Consider the following 20,348-nt stretch of genomic DNA (forward strand, 5'->3'; position numbering starts at 1 on the left):
TACTACACTAAACTTATTTGAATTCTAATGAAAAACCCAGCAACAACCGCATGCCATCTTCAACTAACATCTCCATTTGTACTGATTTCTTCTCCTCTAGTGTTTGATAATGAATACTGTCACTGTTCAACCTCAAGTTCATTGGCTTTAGATGGTGTCTGGATAAGTCTCCCTCAGCTACTGACACTATAGGGAATGATGAAGCATAGTTCTTCCAAAGCAACACACTGCATCTCTTACCTCAACAGTGATCCGGGGATACTGGAGGAGGAAAAAAGGGAGAAGAAAAAAATAAAAATCAGAACACCAAGAAATTAGCTGTGAAGCTTGAGAAATACTAGAACATAAGGAAGGCTGTGAACCATTTTTTCTGGCTACAGAACACTGGGCCAAGGAAATAATTTCAAGTCATGTCTTTAATTACAGCGATAACTTAAAGAGGATAATCTGTTTGTGAATTTCCCTTTCCTACAAAAACATCCAGTCTTTTTCTACATATGTGGGACAGGTAAAGTGACTACAAAATCTGAGTGCTGTGAGAGATTTCCAGGAGTGCTTTCAGACCCTTTTCCCTCTATAAAGGCAGGGAAAGGATGGAGTGTGAAGTTAAGGAATTATAACTTTTCTCCAGAAACATCAGGAAGCCTTTCCCAGGCCCTTTTTATTCAACTTCTAATTGAGAGAGTCTTAGTGAACAGGTATCTCAAGAGGGTGCTTGAAAAATCTTGACCATCACTCATACTTACTGTCTCCTGAACAGGTCTGAACTGAGTGTCCAAACTGACCACACGAAACATCACTGGAAAAAATACAGGACAAAAAAGGATTCTTTAGCAGTGTTAAGTTACTTTCATCATACAACTGAAACAAAGTTTGCTCAGGCTCTTAGGCAAACTAAAGAGTCCCTAGAGAACCAGAAGAGATTTGATTATCTTAGCTAGTACTGTCATTTAAATATCATGATGGAATCAGCACTCTGAATTAGATTAGCAATTAAGTAGAAAGATCTATTGACAGGAAATTACATGTTTCCTTTATTTTTATATCACACTTATTAATTCCAAGCTTAACCTGTTATCTTCTGTATTTTGAAGGACACTTTTTATGTGACTGACCTCAGGAAACCTGGCAGAACTCAAGATCCTGTAAATGTAATGAACTCAGTAAAAGCACACAAAGTCTACTCATTTGTTGTGATTTTGTGAATTGGTTCTATTTTTCACTGACTTTTGATGAGTCCAAACTCAGATGACAACTATGCACTATCTGAAGGACGGATCATCGCCGTTGCAGTCCATGGGCTTTTATTCCACAAAAGGAAGTCTGTTATTCTAGACCCACCCTTGCAACCAGTTTCTCAGTTCACTAGCTGACTCAAACTCCTCAGCTACCTTTTTGCCCTGGTTTGTAGATAGGTTTGTCCGTCTGGATGAAGACAGTATTATCCACATTCCGAATCGCCACTGATCTTCTCTCAGCTAAGTTGACTGTGGTGCCTTTGGCAGTGAAGGAAATGAATGCTAGGGGGTCAGAATCAGCAGGAGGAACCTGGAGAGAAAGAAAACCCATGAGGAAAACTGGTAAATTACATATATTGAGGTCCTCTGTTGCTCAGGGTTCTTGAGTAAGGTACTGACTGTCAAGTGAATCATAAATAGCTTATGCAAAGTCATAAGAAGATCCATCTTTGCCAGTGAGGTAGTCTCTGGGAATTTCTGTTGTGGAAGTCCCATGATCTGTCACCAATTAAGCTGTGATCTGTACTATGCATTTCCTCTCATGCCTATATGCAGTTTGCCCCAACCATATATCTCAGTTCTGAAATGTTTTCTCCTGCTACATTCTGGAAGACCCAACCTTGGAACTTACTTATCATATCTGTACAGATCTTGCAGAGTCACAGGAAACAGAATGAACATGTCCTAGCTGGGATCTCCAGCTTGGCAATTCTGACAGTCTCATAGGGTGAATGGACCTGGGATCGCAACCAAAAGCTTTTTCCTAATCTCTCTGTCAATGGAGGTTGAAAGTCTTTCTTCAGCTTCCCCCTAGAAGCCATATGTCTTTCTTGGCTGTATCGTCAGCCTTTCCAGGCACTTACAGTTTTTCATCCTATACCCTGCCCACACTCTTCATCTTCTGCCCACCCTGAGAAGGAGAGTTGCACTTGGAAGTTTTTCCAGCTTCTACACCCTTTTCAGTAGTTTCAAAAGAGCAAATACCTTGAACTCGCAGCACTGGAAGAAATCATTCTTTGTCACTGATTTCTCAAAAAGAGTATTCTGCATACTGCCATATTCGAGGACAATGCTCAGAGACAGAGGCTCACTGAGGTTGTGGAACTGCACACAAGCGGTCTGTGGAGCATCGCTCCGCACTACTGTTGGGACCAGCAGTACATACTGACTGTAAGAAAGCAAAACCAGATCAGAAAGTTCAGTCATGAAGGAAAGTCAGAGCAAACAGGAGGGGCAAATGCCACAGAAATGCCATATGTGAGAACAAAGACAAAATCCAAAGCTTGCTTGGATTGGGAGTAATTCCAATTTCAAGTAATTGGAAGGAATTCTGTTACTTTCAACAAGTTTTGGGTAATATGCTAAGAAAGTACAGGTGATAATATTTTGTCCCTCATAGTTCTTTCTAAGCTGAAAGACTGGCATCATGATATGCAGTCTCTTACCCAGCATGATACTGCAGCTTTCCATTCCAGGTATTCACACAACTCCAATCACTAAAAGTGTCTAAACACCTGACAAGCATCTGACAACACCTGCATTTATCCTCCCATGGCCTATATGTATACTTAAACCTCTGGAACCTCCCATAAAGAGGAGTAATATTTAGCTTCTTCTCGAGATCAATAACAAAAATGCTAGCTAATGGTTGCAACAAATTTTTTATTTCTTTTTCTCTAGACATCTTTCCCTTCAGATGACAACTGACATCTGATAAGCCAGTGAGCATAATGCACCAAGAAATCATCTTGCTTTTCCATTCTGCAGAACATTTCAGAGAAAGCTCAATCTAACCTATATGCTGCATTCTGTCTCCATGACTCTCCCTGTGTTGCTTCCTTTGCTTCTTTCTTCTACGGAGCTTGTTTTAGTTATACTGCTCTCTGTAATCAGGGCAGCTTTCCTTCCTCAGATTCTTCCTCTGAAAAACATTCCTTCAGATTTGTCAGATTTGATAAAGGTTCTGTTGCTGGCTGCTGGTTCTCTGTTGCCCAAACTAGTCTTTTCAAATAATGTATGACAGAATTGATGGGTTGGCTCTGCAGCAGCACAACATGAATCACACAATCTTTTCTTAGTAATCTAATCCTTTCTTCTTTTTTCTTTCCCTCCCACAGCTTTGCTTGCATATATTGCCTTTATTGTTACTTTGACTTGCCCAGTTCAGACTGAACAATATTCAAATACCAAAAGTAAAATGACTGAAATGAACTGTGTATCTGAGAAACCTAAACCCGTCTGACTTTCAGTGTTTTCCTTTAAAACTTTTGAGAAATGGATTTAAGCTCTAATGTTGGCATAATTTTTAATATTGTGGCTGAAAACTGTATAGAGCCATGGACACTGACGGTGCTGCATAAGCACAGCAAGTGTAATACTAATACTTCATACTCATTCTTACATTAATACTAATATTAGGATTGCCAGTCAGCATAGTCCCTAATACCAGCCATTATCTGGCCTGTAGCACCTCCTCATACAAACTTGCTCTCTCTGTACTGCTGATGCATATCAATCCTGATCATTAGTATCACTAGCTAGTCTAGTCCTGAACCTCCTCTCCACTTTACCCATTCACTTAAGACTGCAACTATTCCAGTTCTAGGTTTCTGTCATTCAAATCAGATTTAATAGTTTTATGATGGAGAACATCATTCCAAATCATCCTTCAATGCCATCTACTTCCACTTCACACACATTTCAGAACCAAGGTCTCAAACATCCAGTTCATTATATAGCAGTGTCCTAGAAGAAATAAACTAGTGGGAAATATGATAAAATACGTTGTCATAAAGAAACAGAATGTATGATCTCTTACGGTTCAGAAGACACCATGGCAATCCACTTCAAGTACAGAATGCTCAGAAGCAGCCTTGACCACATCTCTGTCCGTGAAGAAAGAAGAGAGAGAGATCTCAAGTGGACAGCCCATCTTCTTTCTGGCTTTTAAACTGGTCTGAGATGGTGCTCCTCCTCCATGGTTTCAGTCATATTCTAACAAAAGATATCTACATAAAATTTGCATAGATTCATCTTCCTCTCTGCTGTCTGTTCTCACACCCCTTGAACTCTGTAACAACAGCTTAGGAAAGCTCTCATATTTCACATAGCGCTGTGAGGCACTGCAAGACAAACCGGTTCCTGCCCATCTGAATGCTTTATTGAAGCCTACCTCTCTGATTATCATCGTCATTGGCTGTTCCTTAATGTTTCAACCTGTTAGCATTTGCCACTCTTTCGGTATTTCCTTGTTCTGTGAAGATCTCCTGTAGATACATCTCACAAAACAGAAGGAATCACAACACACTGCTAATGTATGCCTGAATAGAGGCCTGGGAAGTTATCATACAGCATCAGACTATAGCTGCATTTAGTATGGCACAGAAGGAAATTCCTGATCATAATCTGAATTTCTTACTGCACATAGTAACATTCAGAAGGGAATGCTGTTGGCTAGTTGACTAACATTTTTGCCAGTGGTCAGGATGAACGTATCTCTAGGGGAAGGAATCTGACAGCATTGCTTCATTTGTTCACTTACCTGTCTGTCAGTCTTGCTTTTTGCCTGCATCCTTGCTTTCCTCATCAAGCAACTTGCAACCCTAGAATCATAGAATAGAATCATAGAACAGTTAGGGTTGGAAAGGACCTCAAGATCATCAAGCTCCAACCCCCCTGCCATGGGCAGGGACACCTCGCTCTAAACCATATTACCCAAGGCCTCATCCAACCTGGCCTTGAACACTGCCACGGATGGAGCATTCACAACCTCCCTGGGCAACCTATTCCAGTGCCTCACCACCCTAACAGGAAAGAATTTCCTCCTTATATCCAATCTAAACTTCCCCTGTTTAAGTTTTAACCCATTACCCCTTGTCCTATCACTACAGTCCCTAATGAAGAGTCCCTCCCGAGCATCCTTATAGGCCCCCTTCAGATACTGGAAGGCTGCTATGAGGTCTCCACGCAGCCTTCTCTTCTCCAGGCTGAACAGCCCCAACTTTCTCAGCCGATCTTCATATGGGAGGTGCTCCAGTCCCCTGATCATTCTCGTGGCCCCCCTCTGGACTTGTTCCAACAGATCCATGTCCTTTTTACGTTGAGGACACCAGAACTGCACACAATACTCCAGGTGAGGTCTCACGAGAGCAGAATAAAGGGGCAGGATCACCTCCTTTGACCTGCTGGTCACACTCCTTTTGATGCAGCCTAGGATACGGTTGGCTTTCTGGGCTGCAAGCGCACACTGCAGCCGGCTCGTGTTCATTTTCTCATCGACCAGCACCCCCAAGTGCTTCTCTGCAGGGCTTCTCTGAATCTCTTCTCTGCCCAACCTGTAGCTGTGCCTGGGATTGCTCTGACCCAGGTGTAGGACCTTGCACTTGGCATGGTTAAACTTCATGAGGTTGGCATCAGCCCACCTCACAAGCGTGTCAAGGTCCCTCTGGATGGCATTCCTTCCCTCCAGCGTATCAACCGAACCACACAGCTTGGTGTCATCAGCAAATCCCGTCTGTGAGTATTTAGTAAATCTGACTGAGAAGTAGTTTCAGAATCACGAAGATATAGAATCATAAAATAACCCAGATAGAAAGGGACCTCCTGGCATTATTTGGTCCTATCTCTCCTTTTCGAGCAGGGCTAGCTTCAAAGCTTGTCCAGTCATGTTTTGAATATCTTGAAGGATGGAGAATCAAATCTTGATACAGAATTTCATCTGCAGTCTTACAACCGCTGAATAAATCAGAAATGGAGTCCTTGACATGGTGTCTACACTCTTGGTAATACAGCCTGAACACAGAAGATTAAATAACCTATAGTAGTGGGGGGCTGCATGTTCATATAAGAAAAGAAAAGAAAGAAAAAAAAAACCAAAAACCACCAAAACCCTCCAAAATAAGGAAGCCAATCCCTAAGTAGGTAACCTAGGGGATGTAACAGGCAATTTCCCTTTCTCTTCCTCAAACAGGTTATGAGTGGAAAGTTACAAACAGGTAATGAGTGGAAAGAGGAAGCTGAGTATACTGTAGGAATATTTAGGGACATGAAAGAAAGCTAGGAGCACTGAAAAAGGTGTTAGGCAATGCAGAGTGGACCTGACATTTTCATGGTAAGGGGCATAAGACTGAAATAAGGACTATTATAGTGATGTGGTAGAAATGGATGTGGGACTGTTGAAAGCCAAAGTCTATCAATTTTACTTCTCATGATACAGTATGTTCTTGCTGATGAGTCAGCCATACTGTGATTATTCTTTCTGTCAGCATAGGTGATGACCTAAACTACCTATGCCTAACCACCTTACCTGCCCATCTTTCCCGGAAGCTTTCTGCTGACCAAGTTAAGACATAAAAACCATTGCCCTGGGTGCGGCTGGAACACCTAGGACAGTTTTCCCACTATTCCCACTGAGTCTGCCTATTCTTACCGAGTTAGTGGGTTACTTTGTACTATTGCACAAAGCTTTTCAGAATGTCCTGACACTGAAGTGACAACTCTGCACAGCAGGCAGGTGGTATGCAAACAGGGCAGCTCCACTGTGAAGAAAGCTGCTCCATTAATAGTAATGAGGGCGGAAGACAGCTAAGAATGTGTCTCAGACATGTTTGTATTTGCAGCTTTGAAATGCACCATGTCTTACTTTAACAGGTATTAAATAACAGGCAAAAAATAATTAAGGAGTGAGAAGAAAATAGTATTCAATTCCAAGGCTCTGGTGCAGTCATAAAAAGAAAGTTGGGGCTGTTCAGCCTTGAGAAGAGAAGCTGCATGGCGACCTCACAGGAGTCTCACAGTGTCTGAAGGGGGCCTACAAGGGTGCTGGAGAGGGACTCTTCATGAGGGACAGTAGCAATAGGACAAGGGGTAATGGGTTCAAACTTCAACAGGGAAGTTCAGGTTAGATATAAAGGAAGAAGTTTTTTACTGTGAGGGTGGTGAGGCACTGGAACAGGCTGTCCAAAGAAGTGGTAAATGCCCCATCCCTGGCAGTGTTCAAGGCCAGGTTGAACAGAGCCTTGGGTGACAGCGTGTGAGGCATCCGGGTTGGAACTAGATGATCTTAAGGTCCTTTTCCAACCTAAACCATTTTATGGTTCTATGTTTCAGTGAAACTTATCCAGAAGCTCATCCTGATTTAAGGGCAGCATGCCTTTAGCATAAGAGCGCTTTCTTATTGATACACAGACATGGAAAAGAAAAAAAAATAAAGCATTTTAAAACTGAAATGTTAGAAGACATTATGCTTATATTAATTAAAGCGCATACATTTTTCTGGAAACAACTATTGGATCCATTACTTCAGTGAAATTATTGATCCCAAAGAACTTTTTTGCATTGTAGCAATGTTGAGATAAAAAAGTAAGCTCAGGTCTTTATGCACATCACTACCATGTCAGGGTTACTTCTTAAGAAGACCACAGTGCAATGAAAAAATTGTTCTAGTTGCTTTTGGAAGAAAGGAGAAAGAAGTAGTTTGGGGTTGTCTGATAAAGGAGCTAGGAGCAGGAGGGGATTAATCATCTGGAAACACAAACATCAGGATTTAACATGAGGAAGATACTGAACATCACACTAAGCTGCTGTTAGAAAACAAACACAGAAGGTACATTAATACCGGATGCCATGTAAACTAATCTGTTGACTTTAGACTAGCTCTGCTTTGTACTGACAGGATGAAAGATGTAATTGGAGACCACAGTTTGGCTAGAAAATTGATGAAATGAGGAACAGTGCCAAATGCATGTCAAGACCAAAGCCATGCAAATACACACTTAAGTATGACATACATACTTGGTTTTCAAAATAGAGTTGCATGCATGAACAGCACAGAATCGAGATGTCGTCAGCTAATTCAGTCCAGACTTCAGAATGTCACTGCATTTGCACACTCTTGCGAAGAACTCTTATATGTGCGTATAATTTTTTCCCTCTATTCTTTCTCTAGATGAGTCAGAGGCTTGCACTGCATTGGAAACGTGTTTTTCATAAGTTAGTTTTCTTTCATCAAATAAAGATGAAGTTGCCAATCAATTTTACCCCACCAAATGCACCTGTCCTCCTCTTCTCTTTTACACTGGGCACACATACACGGCATGGCAATGTTTCAAACTAACACTTAATCCCACTCACTTTCTGGGAGCACTTAAGTTCTGTGTTTTGCATGTACACTAGACTCACAACAGAGAATTCTATGATGTGACTAGCCTACCTACGATACTCCAGCTAGCTTTCATAGAGCACCTCAGATTTCCCGAGGCTGTCCCAAAATGCCCAGTATAGCTGTATGTGAAGAATCTCGATACTAGATGCAGTCACAGATTAGAAAAGAAATACAACAAAGAATATCCATTTGCCATGCAGAATCATAGAATCGTTTAGGTTCATTATCTAAATCATGCCTGTTTTCCTTTCTGTCAGAGAAACATCAGGAAGTTCAGTGGAAGCAACACCATTCATTCAGTAGTGAAGCCTTGGATTTTCCAGAAGAATGAGTAATACATAATTACTTGTTTCTCTTCTATAGCTCCACTTGACATTTGCATAACACTTAAGGACTGCAAGTACTTTCTCAGTCATGACCTCACCTCAGATGAAGTACAAACAATCCACCCCACACTGCAATACCTGTTTTATTGTCTGGTTTGTTTTTTTTATCTAAAACAGGTAGATGTGAGGCCAGTGCCCTGGCATCCATTTCACTTAAGCAAATAGCCTCAACAGTCCCAGGCTATTTGCGAGCTTGTGATCTTCTCAGGAAATACTATTGTAATCTGAGAAATTCTCCCCCACAACACATTAAAATCTACTCTGACAAAATATTTTCTTTTAAAAAGCTAACGTATCTTTGAATAGTATCGGGTATGTCTCAGAGTTTGGATACTTTGGTGAATTTGCCTACACAGCTTTCCTCTCTTCCAAGTCATATCCCCCTCTGCAACTTTTAGGTTTGTAAGTAGTGCTATTTCTCAGAATATTTGCTAGAAACAGGCAGCTCGTAGTGCAGTTGGTAGAGGATGCTGGATCATTTCATGTTGAATGGATGGCATGTTTTTCTGATATTGCTCATTTTCTGTAATAACAAAGATGGGCTTATAAGGATGGTGGGGAGGGACACTTCATTAGGGACTGCAGTGATAGGACAAGGGGTAACAGGTTCAAACTTAAGCAGGGGAAGTTTAGATTGGATATAAGGAAGAATTCTTTTACCGTAAGGATGGTGAGGCACTGGCATGGGTTGCCCAAGGAACTTGTGAATGCTCCATCCCTGGTGGTGTTCAAGGCCAGGTTGGACAGAGCCTTGGGTGGCATGGTTTAGTGTGAGGTGTCCCTGCCCATGGCAGGGGGTTGGAACTAGATGATCTAGTTCCTTTCCAACCCAAACTATTCTATGATTCTAATACTGAACATTGTAACACTTATATCAAGAAGAGCAAACAGCACACTGTTCAGTCCCTGCAAGATCTTTTTACAGATAGGCTGATAGCAACTTAACTGGTATGCTGCCAACATCATCTTTCTGGAACACATTTTAGTCCTGCATACAAGAAATAAAGTACGTCAGCCTCATATGGCATGAAACACTTGAAATACCATCCATTTTTCTTCATCTATAAAGTGTAATGTATACAGACATCCTTGAAAAACCCTGCTTTGTCTAAATCATGAAAATAGGAGGACATAAACATATCAAGGAAGACAAAAAAAAGGATTTAAAAAAGACTGGTAAAAAAAATCAAAACTAAGCCCCAATCTTTCTTCATATGCAACAGGAATAGGAAGCCTGCCAGAGAATCCACAGGGACATGTAATGAGAAGGGTAGAAAATGAGGTCAAGAAGAGTGCATGAGCAGAGTAAGCAATAAATATTATTCCCTATTGTTCTAGTTAATCTAATAAGTATTAAATATTACTATATTTAAAGGAACAATTTGATATCAAAATTTAATTTCTCAAAAATTAAAAACCCCAACAATCTATGAACAATGTAATTCCGATACAGTAATTATACTGCCGCCATTCTGAATTAGCTCAAAATCTTGAACCAATGGCATATTGATTTAATTTAAGATTTGGTTATTATGAACCTTTGCCATAAGGGACCATGAACACGTATTTCAGTTAATCACAAAGGACAGAAAAGCGCGTCATGGAGTCTTTTAAAGGGTAAAAATATTTTTTCTTCACTAGAAAGTTTTCCTGTCTTCACTATTTTCCTTGTTCCCTTATTTATATTGTTTTGCTGTGTTAGGTAGAGATAGGCAGTCTGATGCACCGGGCTTTTAAAAAAGCAGGCAGTAATTGAGTTAAAACAAAGAAACATATAGAATCACAGAATCCTAGAATGGTTTGGGCTGCAGGACCTTAAATGCTCATCCACTTCCAACCCCCCTGCTACAGGCGGTGACACCTTCCACTAGACCAGGTTGCTTCAAGCCCTGCCAACCTGGTCATGAACACTGCAGGGATGGGGCAGCCACACCTTCTCTGGGTACCCTGTGCCAGTGTCTTGCCACCATCATAGTGAAGAATGTTTTTTTAACCTTTCTTCTTGAAATATAATATCACCAGATCAGCTTTTAGATTCTATTACAAAGAAAATGAATGAGAATCAGTTACCTTCATATTCAGATTCTAAATAACCTCTCACTCCTTATGGTTAGAAGAGGTCATTTGGGTTTCACATGTAATTTTTTTTGTTTGTTTGTTTTGAGTGGTTTGGGGCTTGGTTTGTTGGTTTTTTTTCTGTTAAAAGAGAACAATACACCAGCCCCCAGACTACCCCAGTCAACAATCTCCCAATTTATGGAGTCCCCTTGTTTTACCCTTTTGGAACATCTAAACTGTGTAATGTACTGCAATCACAGGAAAGCCAAGCTTGGCACTTAAAAACATTCCTGCTTTTTCTTCTCTGGGATGACTGTGAGGATCCTTGCCTATAGACATTTCACAAGGTACATTCAGGTTGAAATTGCAGTTGACCATGAGCCAGGACAGACTCTCACTCTTCACTCTATAGCATCAGTTGGAGCAAAAGCCTAAGAGCAACAGTTCCCCAGCTGCATGGCCCAATGAACTTCTACCAAACAATCATAAACACAAGTGTACTACCAATTGCAGGTAACCAGGAATCTTGATCATTAAACTTCTAACTGAAAACACTACAAAGACCAGTGATCTCATGGATAAGCTGAGAAGTAGTTAATATGGTCTTATTATGGGCTGCCAGTGGTTCAGGAGAATCAGTAGTTTAAAACATGAGCTATATACTGTATAAAGTAATGTTATCCCTCATTACATTTTAAGACCTAATTTTCCCAGTCTTTTGAGCAATGCAAGAATAATGGCTCCACCACATGCTCCATAACCCCAAGGCTTCCATTTAGCACAAGACACTTTTCAGGTGTGTTATTTTGTCTAACAAAGGCTTATGGGCTTCTGAAAACTTCTTACCAGTTATATGAAACAATTGCCATGAAGTTTCTACAAGCACCTGCTATGCTACCCACTGAATTTTGCAAAAGACAGTGCTTGATGAGCTAATATGTAAGCAACAGGAATGCAGAACATAGGATCAACCAGGTTGGACAAGACCTTTAAGATCATCAAACCCAACTGTTACCCCAGGACTGCCAAGGCCACCACTAAACCTTATCACTGAAGGCCTTGTCTACATGGTTTATGAACACTTCCAAGGATGTTGATTCCACCACTGCCCTGGGCAGCCTGTTCCAATGTCTGACCACCCTTTTGGGGAAGAAATTGTTCTTAATATCCAGTCTAAATCTCCCCTGGTGCAGCTTGAGGCTGTTTTCTCTTGTCCTGTCAGCAACCTCCTCTGTCCATCCTCCTTTCAGGTAGTTGTAGAGAGTGACAAGGTGCCCCTGAGCCTTCTTCAGACTAAACCAACTCCATTTCCCTCAGCTGTTCCTCAGCTGTGCTCTAGGATGCTGGAGGAACCTTCAAGAGGGTCTCTTCAGATAGCAAAAGCAAGGCTTTTGCATCTCTCCCCATATAGCCTTTACAGTCAGTCATTCTTGCAGGAATCAGAGACCACAAACTGCAGCTCAAATCACTTTGTGTCTTCACCTCACATTTTTTAACCAGCAAGGTCACCCTGCAGGTCACCCCCTTGAAGAACTCGAATTTTCCAGGAGAAGCACTTTAGCTGCTATAAAACATGGATAGGGGTTTACAACATTTTCAGCTCTGTATGCCTTCACTCAAAACCACTGCCACAGGTGCAGCTCACATGGTCATCCTTGTCTCTTCAGCTAATACCTCATCTTCTGGGCATATCTGCACTATCAGATCACTTGGCTCCCGTGTCCTTGTTCCTAGTTTGTCCATTCTGCATGGCTGTCAGTTCATCACAGGGAACTATTCTGGAATGAACCATCCAGTTCCTTCCAGGAAGAAACCTAGGTATGGTTCTGGAAATAGTTCATGGCAAGGAGCACAACTGATAGTCATGATGGGTTGGACCCCTTTTTTGCTTTGGCAGTAGGCTTTGCACTTTCAGTTACCCCCACATGCCTCCATTGTACATCTCAGGCCATGTGACACTTCATGTTGTGGACTGCTGTGAAGTCCTTATTGTTGCTCCTGTGTTTACAGAGAAGACCTGGGTCTCATACCGTACAATTCAGCCACTCCAAACTGTTCTAGAGCCTTGAGTTGGGGGATACAGTATAGTTAGCATCACATCGTCTTATCAGAGACCCCTCCCTAAAGAGGATGCATTTAGCAGTAGCTATACCGACTCTGTTGTCTCCTTTTGACTGCCCTTTGGTTACAGCAGGAAATACGGGAGCAATATGTGTGATATTCAGGAAGGTTAGTTTTCTCTGCAGCAGTGGGAAGAACCTAGTTACATCCCTTAGTGAAGTCACTCTTTCCTGTAGCCAACCTGAAAAACTGCAGATCATAATGAGTTATTTGAGCTCCGCAGGTCTTCTTGTGGGGTAGTGACCAACAGCAACTAACCAACAATGACCTTAATGGCAAGTGCTTAAATAAGACATGTAAGCTCCGAAGTGTAATATGCTATCCTAATTTTGTTGTCTAAAAGAAAAAAAAATAATCAGCCTATAGAATGGCAAAGTGAAACAGTGAAGTCAAGAGTCTGGATTTGAACAAATTGTCTCAAATATAAAGTGTAAAGCACATCCCTATTTCCACGCTTTCTTTACTAGAATATTCTTTCTTGTTCATCCTGCAGTTGAGACCTAATGTTAGAGGAGCAATAGGCTGCACCACAGCTGATTCATGACAGCAGCAAGATCTTGATTAATAGCTCCCTTTACTAGGTAACAACAGCAGTCCAATGCTGAAACCCATCTGATGTTGGAAGCTGGATATTTTCTCCTTATAAGAGTGATAAGCTACTTTCTGCCAGTGAGAGATGGAACAAGAACTGGATAAAAAGTGAACTTTAAGTCCCAAAGTTAATTTTGGAATTTAGGTATCTTTATGTAGCACATTCAAGCCATGGAGAGCATCATTTATTTGTTTTACCTGACCTGATAATGCTCTGATTTGCAACAGCCCAAATGCTGATGGGATCCACATTGTAGATATACATACGCATATATATCTTTCATTAGTAGACCTATACCCTACTCAGCCAGGGAGAAAAAAAGGAGGGAGGCTGTTGATGCCATTTGTGTTCATGGGAGTGCTCTGCTGTCTCTGTATATCAATGTGGCAGCCATGAATGTATTTATATCTGTGGTGCGTATGTGCATTTGTGTGCGTGTGTCTACCAAGAATAACATGCTCAGCCTCACTACTGGTTGCACCTGAGGGCAAGGAGCTGCAGCAAAATATAAATAATACTAACAATACTACTAATAATATTATCATAATAAATATTAATAGGGAATAACAGAAAATAATACACGAAAAATCAGAAAACAAGTGATGCTCACCACCTGCTGATCAATACCTGCCTGACCACAGCACTTCCCCCCAGTTTATACACTGGGCATGACATGCTGTGGTATGGAATACCCCTTTGGCTACTTTGGGTCAACTGTCTTGTCTATGCTCCCTCCCAGCTTCCCGTGCCCCTCCTCACTGGCAGAGCATAGGAGACTGGAAATTCCTTGATCAGTGTAAGCACTACTGAGCAACAGCTAAAACACGGGTGTGTTATTAGCATTATTCTCAGACAAAAGCCAAAACACAGCACTGCACCAGCTACTAAGAAGAAAAATAACTGTTACAGCTGAAACCATGACACCCTTATCACCTCGGTGACATCAGCCACTGCATGGTTTCCCCATGCTACTGTGAATGTAGATGTATATTCATTGTAACTCTGGATTACACCATTTTGTTGAAGCCTTCTGACCCTTGTTGAGGGTGCACAGGAGAAAATAAAAACAGCAGTTCCTGGGGGAAAACAGGAATGAGGCTTGCCACATAGCTCGGGACTCTCTTTCACAGAGGGGAATGAGGCTCTCTGACCCCTGTCCAGCGCAGAGCTGGAACAGAGATGATACTGCAATGTAGAATTTTCTGCTGGCTCTCTTACCCAACAGTGCCAAACCGCCTTTACAAGATGTGCAGTAATAGTTTTCATTAATACAGGGATGATGACCCAGTAATTAAGGACCAGTCACACACAGCTCTTCAAGCGACACCCTGGGACTGCCAGGAATAGGCAGGCGCAGTCATGGGTGTGGCACGAGGAGCAAAAGCTAGCAATCAGGAAGCAAAGAGACACGAAGTGCACAGACGTGCCTCTGCTAGCCAAACCACCATGGAAACGCAAAGGTGCTGCTAGCAAAGTTACAATACGCCTTTCCCCATTAGTGTGCAAGCAGTGTGTCACATCCAGTATGAAAATGCACTGGCCTCAAAACTAAGCCACCCGTGCACTGCATGGAGGCTGCTTTTGGCTCTCAAAGGGCAAATGCTACAGTTTGGCAGTAATGCAGTGCTGTCTGCTACAGCTTATTTTCTGAATTCAGCAGAAACAATTTCCCATGTTTCTCCTAACTTTCAATTCCATTTTAGATACTCTTTAAGACCCACTCATGGGTCAAACTACTTCTCCTTCACCCATTGCACACTTCAGGGAGCTGAGGCATAATGCAGGGGTGGGCAGCAACCTGTATTGCTGTCACTACAGAGGTTATGCTTGGGACAGCAGCAGCCAATGGTGAAGTATTACTATTCCATTCTCTGTAATCAGTTGCTAAACACCATTGGCCAGACTGGAGAGTTACAAGGGGAGTGTGCACAACTTCTACTGTCTCTTCTCCAGGTCTTTAATTACATCAGATATGCCCCATTTGGGAGTGGTCGGGAGCCCATATTGAGAGACCCAGGTTGTTCTAGATTGTGGTGGTGCAGGGACAGCCTGCAAAAACTTCACACGGGGGGCTTCTGCCTCTCTACATCCAAAACTCCACACCCCGCCATTGTGTCAGTACAATTGCTTGCCTGCCAGTATGTCAAATCCAAATGTATTTTCCCTGTGAGGATTTAGAGCCACTTTCACAGGGGGTCATCCTCTTCTCCCCAGGTAGTGAGAGTTGAGTTTGAGTTAAGAGGTTTTTTTGCTACACCAGCTACCCCCACTATATTTACAACTTTACTTTTGATGGTTTAATTCCTAACTTCTCCATTTGCTGTTTGGGCCCCGTGTCAATTAAAAATTCCAGACTTTGGCCCCATGGGGATATGTCCATAGGGCTCCTTATCTGCGGACCATTGGCAGGTATTCACCTTTCCCAGGGGGCAGCCCGAGCCCCAGATCTCAAAGCTGCGAACTGGTTAATAACATCGTCGCGGGGGGGCGGGGGGGGGCGGGGGAAGTGGGGAGGGAAGGGGAAGGGCGGTCGCATTTGCGTGTGCCTGGGCTCTTAACCCTTCCTGCAGCAGTGCCGGGATGTGACCCATGGGCTGTCCGAGCAGCCCCGCACGGGGTACCCCTCGCAGGAACGCTTTTCGCCAAAGGTCATTTCTGTCACAAACGTGAGGCCGACCCGCTTTGTCGAGGGACGGTCCGAGATCCCAGCGGGGTTCCCCGTCGGACGCTCTCGGGCCGGGCCAACCCATGTCGCGCCGCCCCGTAACTAGCTGTGTGATGCCTCCGCCCGAGTCCAGACGCGCACGGGGTTGCTCAGCGGTTGCCAGCATTCTCTCCCTTAGAGACTGAAAGATCGTTTTCAGAACGTCTGGTGAGCCTTTAGGAGGGGCCTGAGATGCCTGGCACCTACCGCAGGGGCCATCGGTATTCCGCGGAGCTCTCTCATACATCACTTGCGGGCAAGCAGCCGTCTGTACTCCCTGCGATAGCTCTGACAGCCCTTTTGTTTTCACAGTGACAGGCTCTCCTCTCTCCTTGAGGTCCAATAATTCCCCAGCCCAATAAGCCCTCACAAGGTTATTGACTGATAACTTGCGAATCTGTTGCTCAAAAACATTCCTGGATCCCAAACCCACTCCCTTCTTCATCACTGAACAGTACCCAATCACCCTCTGTCAGAGAGACTCCACAAATACTCTGTTTCCTTTTCACCCACCTTGCTAGAAACCTCTATTTGCAATTCCCTGAGCTGAAGTCCTGACCAGGAGCTGTGTGGACCATGGTTTGAGGGTTGCCACCTCGTGGGCCCTTCTGCCTTTCTGTTTTAATTACAGATCACACATTCCTTTCCACCTCTTTGGAACAGCTCTCATCAGAATCTCCCCAGATATCACTGCCCCAGTCCTCCAGGTCTGTGCTCTCAACCAGCTTCTTTGGACAACACTGGGGTGTTTTCTTTTTTCACTCATGCTAGCATAATTTCAATTCTTTGTTCAAAGACACATGTTCATTGTCTTTCTTTTTTCAGTTCCTCTTTTACACAGTCCATCTCCGACTGCTTCTCCAAATCACCCCTCTCCAAGCAGCTCTGTGCCTGTACCAGGCACATGCCCGAGATGGTGCACGCACTGTACCACCTCCATCATATACACCGCAATGCTATATTCTCTCCAGGATTACTCCTGGGTCAATATTCTGCTGACAGGCAGGGTGCTCAACAAAACACCCACACACTAGCTGTATAACATGCACAGTTTATTAAACAAGCACACTAAAGCAAACAAGCACACTAACACAAACTGGGTGTATATATAGTGAATAAGTACAAGAGCAGTAAAGAAAGCTGGTGGGTTTTTTTTTCCCCTTTCCTTTTTAGTTTTATATTCTCCCCCTCTTGTTAATCCCCTTACCATTATTATCATTGGTGGTAGCAGCAGTGGTTTGTGTTATACCTTAGTTACTGGACTGTTCTTATCTCAACCCATGGGAGTTACATTCTTTTGATTGTCCTCCCCATCCCTCAGGGAGCAAGGGAAGAAGGTGGGGAGTGAGCGAGCGGCTGAGTGGTTCCAAGTTACTGGCTGGGCTTAAACCATGACAGACCTTTTTAGTGTCCAGTGTGAGGCACGAGGGGTTGCAATAGTGACAGATCTGACCAGAGTGTGTCTAATCGTATTTGTGATAAGCATTCATTGTTTTGGATTAACAGTCACTCATCACAATGTTTATTTATTTGCTCTCAGAGTTGTTGCACTTGGTCTTTGCACTTGGTGTTGCACTCCAGACCAGCACTCGGTTTGGAGTTTCATTATGTCATTATTTCCGAAGGGCTAACTTTGGCCTGTTCAATCAACTGCTAAGAGAAGTCTCATGGGAAAGGGTACTAGGTGGTAAAGGGGGCTCAAGATAGTTGGTCAGCATTTAAGGACCGCTTCTTCCAAGCTCAGGATCTGAGCGTCCCAATGGTCAGGAAATCAAGTAAGGGAGCTAGGAGACCAGCTTGGTTAAACAAGGAGCTGCTGGGGAAACTCAAGTGGAAAAGGAGAATCTATGGATTATGGAAAGAGGGGCTGGCCACTTGGGAGGAATATAGGACAGTTGTTAGAGGATGTAGGGAGGCAATTAGGACAGCTAAGGCCTCCTTGGAACTTAATCTTGCTAGTCAGGTTAAGGACAATAGAAAGGGCTTCTTCAAATACATAGCAAATAAAACTAACACAAGAGGCAATATAGGCCCACTGCTGAACGAGGTGGGTGCCCTGGAGACAGAGGATATAAAGAAGGCAGAGGTGCTGAATGCCTTCTTTGCCTCTGTCTTTACTCCTGCAGACTCTCCCTGGGGGCCCCAGATTCCTATTGCCCCAGAAGGAGTCAGGACAAAGGAGCAGTTTGCTTTGGTAGATGAGGATTGGGTTAGGGATCAGCTATGCAATCTGGACATATATAAATCGATGGGTCCAGATGGAATGCACCCACGGGTGCTGAGGGAGCTGGCGGAGGTCATTGCTAGGCCACTCTCCATCATCTTTGGTAAGTTGTGGGAAATGGGAGAGGTGCCTGAGGATTGGAGGATGGCAAATGTCACACTGGTCTATAAGAAGGGCAAGAAGGAGGACCCGGGTAGTTATAGACGGGTCAGCTTTACCTCCATCCCTGGAAAGGTGATGGAACAACTTATTCTTGACTCCATTTCTAGGCATATCAAGGATGAGGGGGTTATTAAGAACAGCCAACATGGTTTTACCAAGGGGAAGTCATGTTTGACCAACCTTATAGCCTTCTATGAGGAAGTAACTAGGTGGAGGGATGATGGTAGAGCAGTAGATATGTTTTTTCTTGATTTCAGTAAGGCGTTTGATACTGTCTCCCACAGCATTCTCATAGATAAGCTAAGGAAGTGTGGGCTTGACAATCAGGTAGTGAGGTGGATCAAGAACTGGTTGGAAGGAAGAAGGCAGAGTTGTAGTCAATGGGGCAGAATCAAGCTGGAGGTCTGTGATAAGTGGAGTCCCTCAGGGGTCGGTCGTGGGACCAGTGCTGTTTAATGTTTTCATCAACAACCTGGATGAGGGAACTGAGTGTACTCTCAGCAAGTCTGCTGATGACACTAAACTGGGAGGAATGGCTGACACACCAGAAGGCTGTGTTGCCATTCAGCGAGACCTGGACAGGCTGGAGAATTGGGCGGGGAGAAACTTGATGAAATTCAACAAGGGCAAGTGTAGAGTCTTGCATCTGGGGAAGAACAACCCCATGTACCAGTACAGATTGGGGACTGACCTGCTGGAAAGTAGTGAAGGGGAAAGGGACCTGGGGGTCCTGGTGGATAGGAGGATGACCATGAGCCAGCAATGTACCCTTGTGGCCAGGAAGGCAAATGGCATCCTGGGGTGCATTAGAAAGGGTGTGGTTAGTAGGTCAAGAGAGGTTCTCCTACCCCTCTATTCTGCCCTGGTTAGGCCGCATCTAGAATATTGCGTCCAGTTCTGGGCCCCTCAGTTCAAGAAGGACAGGGAACTGCTTGAAAGAGTCCAGCGCAGAGCCACAAAGATGATTAAGGGAGTGGAGCACCTCCCTTATGAGGAGAGGCTGAAGGAGCTGGGTCTCTTTAGCTTGGAGAACAGGAGACTGAGGGGTGACCTCATCAGTGTTTACAAATATGTAACGGGTGGGTGTCAGGATGATGGAGCTAGGCTTTTTTCAGTGATATCCAGTGATAGGACAAGGGGCAATGGGTGTAAACTGGAGCATAGAAGGTTCCACGTTAACATCAGGAAGAACTTCTTTACTGTGAGTGACAGAGCACTGGAACAGGTTGCCCAGGGGGGTTGTGGAGTCTCCCACATTGGAGATATTCAAGGCCCGCCTGGACAAGTTCCTGTGTGATGTACTCTAGGTTACCCTGCTCTTGCAGGGGGGTTGGACTAGATGGTCTCTTGAGGTCCCTTCCGACCCTTGGGATTCTGTGATTATCTTACTTGGAGCCAGTATTTGTTGTTTTAGTGTTTATTGGCTTTGTGGCCTGGGCTAAGGTTCTTGTTTCATTGTACTTTATGATAATGGCTTGTAATACAATATAATTATTGATTTTAAAACCAGTCTGGTATGTGTTCTCAGCATGGCCATCACCTCTCTACTTTGGGAGTCATGTAATAAGAATTGTTAACAGTTACACCTCTTTTTTCCCCCCTTGCAGGGCCAACCTAAGGAGGAGACATCCTCTCACACCTTCCACTCCCCCACCAGGCTATTTACAGTAGATTTGGGGGATTTTAAAGGATTTGAATGTC

The 20,348-nt window shown here is 43.4% G+C and overlaps 1 protein-coding gene across 1 annotated transcript in view; it reads right to left on the minus strand.

Moving 5' to 3' along the window:
• Positions 1 to 4,160, minus strand: part of LOC133216546 (ovostatin-like) — a 28,593-nt gene extending 24,433 nt beyond the window's left edge. Inside the window, exons 1-5 of the mRNA XM_061361346.1 lie at positions 4,057 to 4,160; positions 2,223 to 2,406; positions 1,392 to 1,548; positions 747 to 799; positions 241 to 261 (exon numbers count right to left, since the gene is read on the minus strand). Of these exons, the coding sequence (XP_061217330.1) occupies positions 241 to 261; positions 747 to 799; positions 1,392 to 1,548; positions 2,223 to 2,406; positions 4,057 to 4,121 (480 nt within the window). The 5' untranslated portion in view covers positions 4,122 to 4,160. The remainder of the gene's footprint in view (positions 1 to 240; positions 262 to 746; positions 800 to 1,391; positions 1,549 to 2,222; positions 2,407 to 4,056) is intronic.
• Positions 4,161 to 20,348: the final 16,188 nt, after the last annotated feature.

Source organism: Neopsephotus bourkii, unplaced genomic scaffold (genome assembly GCF_033783945.1).
Source record: "Neopsephotus bourkii isolate Nb327-2 ecotype Australia unplaced genomic scaffold, CSIRO-AGI_Nbou_v1 NB_107, whole genome shotgun sequence".
Lineage (NCBI taxonomy): Eukaryota > Metazoa > Chordata > Aves > Psittaciformes > Psittacidae > Neopsephotus > Neopsephotus bourkii.